A 3,468-nucleotide genomic window follows, 5' to 3' on the forward strand; every position below is an offset into this window, starting at 1 on the left:
AATGTAACTATGAAACTATGATGCTTACAGAAGAATATATAGGGAGATACTTTATGATTCACTAACATTCTAAGCTTTCTTAGAACAAAGAAAGTGATAAATTTAAAGGAAAGAAATGATAAATCACTTGTTATCAATATTAGAACTCTTAGCACTGAATATTTTAATTAAGAAAATGAATGAAGGGCTGGGGTGGGATTTGGTATAATGCTGTCCAGTTAGTTTGCTAATTCTAAAGTCTTTGATTCATGCAATTAAATACATCGTTATTTTTAAATGGTTTGTCAGCGTTAGGACTTTGTTATCTCAAGATTAAAAATATATTTTCTTATTTACTGAAAAAAAGAACTCTATTCAAACCTCACTTCCTACAGAGTCTTTCCTCTGCTAACCTTCTTAGCTGTGCCCCCCTCATTGCTTTATTTTTATTAAGGCAGTTTTCACTTCTCCATTCTAAATTGTCTGTTTCTTGGTTATTGATTTCCTCTACTGGAGGGAATGCTTTTTGACAGCAGGGGGTGCCTCATATAACATTCCAACTTTGGAATGTAGAAGCCTCTCAAGAGTCTTGCATGAACAAATGAATGGACCATTGCAAAAGCCACAAATGGTGGGAGTTGATCTTCCCTGTAGGTAAAGAAACTGAATTTTATACAAGGAAGTGATACCTTCAGCATCAAAGGGTGGAGGTGATCGCAAAGAGGGGAAGCGACCATGCCTGAAAGTGAATCTGTTCCATTTGACTTTAAATCCTTAGTCCATTACCAACAGCATGATCAAATATGCTGATACAAGAAAGTATAGAATAGTGCTTATTAAACAGATCAAGGTAGACTTGGGGTATGGAGAAATCAAAGCAACAGAAATTTCAGGAAATCATTCCTGGATGCTGAGATGTTTTAAGTTGTTTGATGAAAGGTGAACTGGTAATAGGATGAATACGAGAATAGGAATACTTCCACAATTAGAAAAGGGGAAACCTATAAAACATCAGCGAACTTTCTTTGCCAAAAATCAGTGTTTTAGAGTTGATAAGAATGATAAAGACTATGATTGTTCACCTAAACACTTAGTGTTATTTGTCATAGCCTTTTATCACTACAGTATTCCACTGGCCCAGACCTAGTCTTAGTAATTCAGTTATATTTTATCCCATCCTTTGTAACCAGAGGTCTGTTTTTACTTATTTATTTCAAAGAAGAAATGCTTCATTTCATATAATGTCTAGAAACTGAAGATGTGTGCATGCTCAGGACACCATTGCTCTATAACAAGTTCCAATTGTAGGACACAGGGGACTTCTTGCCACAAGTTAACTTCAGTATATAAATGTGTCCATGGGGTTTTTCTAGTACTGTTCTTTTTCTACCTTAAGATAATTAAGGGTAAATGCAGTCTTAGTAAAACAAACAAGAGGCAAAAAATGTTTTTAGTATTTAGTAGTGTCCAATAGACTAGCATAATGCTGTCAGAGATCACAAAAAAAAAAAAATTAGAGGAAATTGTTGAGAAGTTAGAATAATGAGCATAATGCAGAAGTTACCATCCAGTCTGTGCTCAGACGCAAAAGGAAACTGTTGCAGGGTAGGTCTATTGCTTTTTAAATAAAACAGGCAAAGGCATAAGACCTGACCTTAACGTTCACTAGATTGGGAAATCTTATATAAATACATGTAAAGTGGGCAAAATAATGTTACCTTCAAGCAAAACTAATGTTCTCTAGTTGCTCACCTGCAAAGCAGACAACTCTCTCTCATGCGTTGTTCTGCAGTCTTTTTCACATCATAAGGGTCATAAGTGTGCCCTCAGTACTCTGCCTGGCACATGAGCACCTATTGTGTTGTTTTCTTTTCCCTTCCCTGCTTTCCTTCGGCACAAGACAACAGCTCTCTGATCACAGCACCTTCTATACAACGTCTCAAAATGGGCTTTATTCTCCTCACAGCTCTATGACTTGTGAGCAGCAGCAAAAAAAATCTAATTCAAGACCAGAAATGCAGAGTGCATGTAGAAAGCTTAGAAGAAAGCAACGTCTTTGAGATTAGAGTCAGGGACTGGATGGGCTAAAGGGAAGAGAAGCTCAAGCAGCATTAGTTAGGGGAGTTCAAGGCCGAAGACATCAGAGACAACAGCCGGTACAGTCCCAACTCACCCAATGGAAGAAGGTGTCTGAGCAGGTGCTCCTGGAAGGTGCATGAATAACAGAGCTATTCTTCTTTTACAGGAAAAGCTAGAGCTTCATTTGGAGAGACAACATGAGTTTCACACTTAAATGTCACATGAGGAAAATAAAGCAGAAATCCAATGTGTTTCACTTCTCAATGCATGTAATAAAAATGAAGCCAAATGAAGTATAGTCATGATGGTAGATGATACTCAAAGAAGTACTATTAGTTTGTTGAGTTTAGATTCATAAAATTGGGTTCTGTTGAAAAATATGTCATTTGTCAAACTGCAAACTGTTAAATCCTACCATTCGGTAATGTTTGCCTCTCTCCTTTGAACCACTCAACTTTTCACAGCTGGAGAAGAATGAGCCCAGGAAATCACTCTGCCTTATTTGTCCTTGAGGGGTTAACAGACCAGCCAGGGCTCCAGATCCCACTCTTTTCTCTGTTTCTATTGATCTATGTGGTCTCCATGGTGGGAAACTTGGGTTTAGTCTTTTTAATCAGGATTAGCTCTCAGCTTCACACACCCATGTATTATTTTCTCAGTAACTTGTCCTTCATAGATCTCTGCTACTCCTCTGTTATAATACCAAAGATGCTGGTGAACTTTGTATCAGAGAAGAATTCCACATCCATTCCTGAATGCATGGCCCAGCTGTTTCTGTTCTCTTTCTTCGGCATTGATGACTCTTACATGCTAACAGTCATGGCCTATGACCGCTATGTTGCCATTTGCAACCCCTTGCTCTACAATGTCATCATGTCTCACACAGTCTGTGTGCTACTGTCCACTGCTGTATATGCTATGGGGGCCTTTGGGGCCACGGTCCATACCAGCTACATATCCAGCCGTTCCTTCTGTGGAACTAATATCATTCACCATTACTTCTGTGACATCCTCCCTCTTCTGAATATAGCTTGCTCAAGAGACTATACCAAGGAGTTTTGGGTGATGATACTGGTTGGATTTAATGTATTTGCAAGTGTGTTTGCCATCATCATCTCTTATGCCTTCATCCTTGCCAGCATCCTGAGAATACGTTCAGCCGACGGCAGATCCAAAGCCTTTAGCACCTGCAGTTCCCATCTTGCAGCTGTTGGAATCTTCTATGGCTCCATCATCTTCATGTATTTTAAACCATCTACAGGTGACACAACCCAGGGAAAAGTGGCTTCTGTCTTTTACACCACAGTGATTCCCATGCTTAACCCCCTTATATACAGCCTTAGGAACAAAGATGTCAAAGACGCCATAAAAAAACTTGTGAATGGTGGGATATTCTCTCAGTCTGTATAG

The 3,468-nt window shown here is 38.8% G+C and overlaps 1 protein-coding gene across 1 annotated transcript; it reads left to right on the forward strand.

The window, feature by feature from the left end:
• Positions 1-2,532: 2,532 nt before the first annotated feature.
• LOC102919750 (olfactory receptor 8D1-like) lies at positions 2,533-3,468 on the forward strand. The gene has a single exon (XM_006992584.2). The coding sequence runs from the start codon at positions 2,533-2,535 to the stop codon at positions 3,466-3,468; it is 936 nt and encodes a 311-aa protein (XP_006992646.1).

The sequence above is a fragment of the Peromyscus maniculatus genome, chromosome 7, assembly GCF_049852395.1.
Source record: "Peromyscus maniculatus bairdii isolate BWxNUB_F1_BW_parent chromosome 7, HU_Pman_BW_mat_3.1, whole genome shotgun sequence".
Classification (NCBI taxonomy): domain Eukaryota; kingdom Metazoa; phylum Chordata; class Mammalia; order Rodentia; family Cricetidae; genus Peromyscus; species Peromyscus maniculatus.

Coding starts and splice junctions, on each gene's coding strand:
- LOC102919750 (XM_006992584.2), top strand. CDS start 2,533: ATGAGCCCAGGAAATCACTCTGCCTTATTTGTCCTTGAGGGGTTAACA.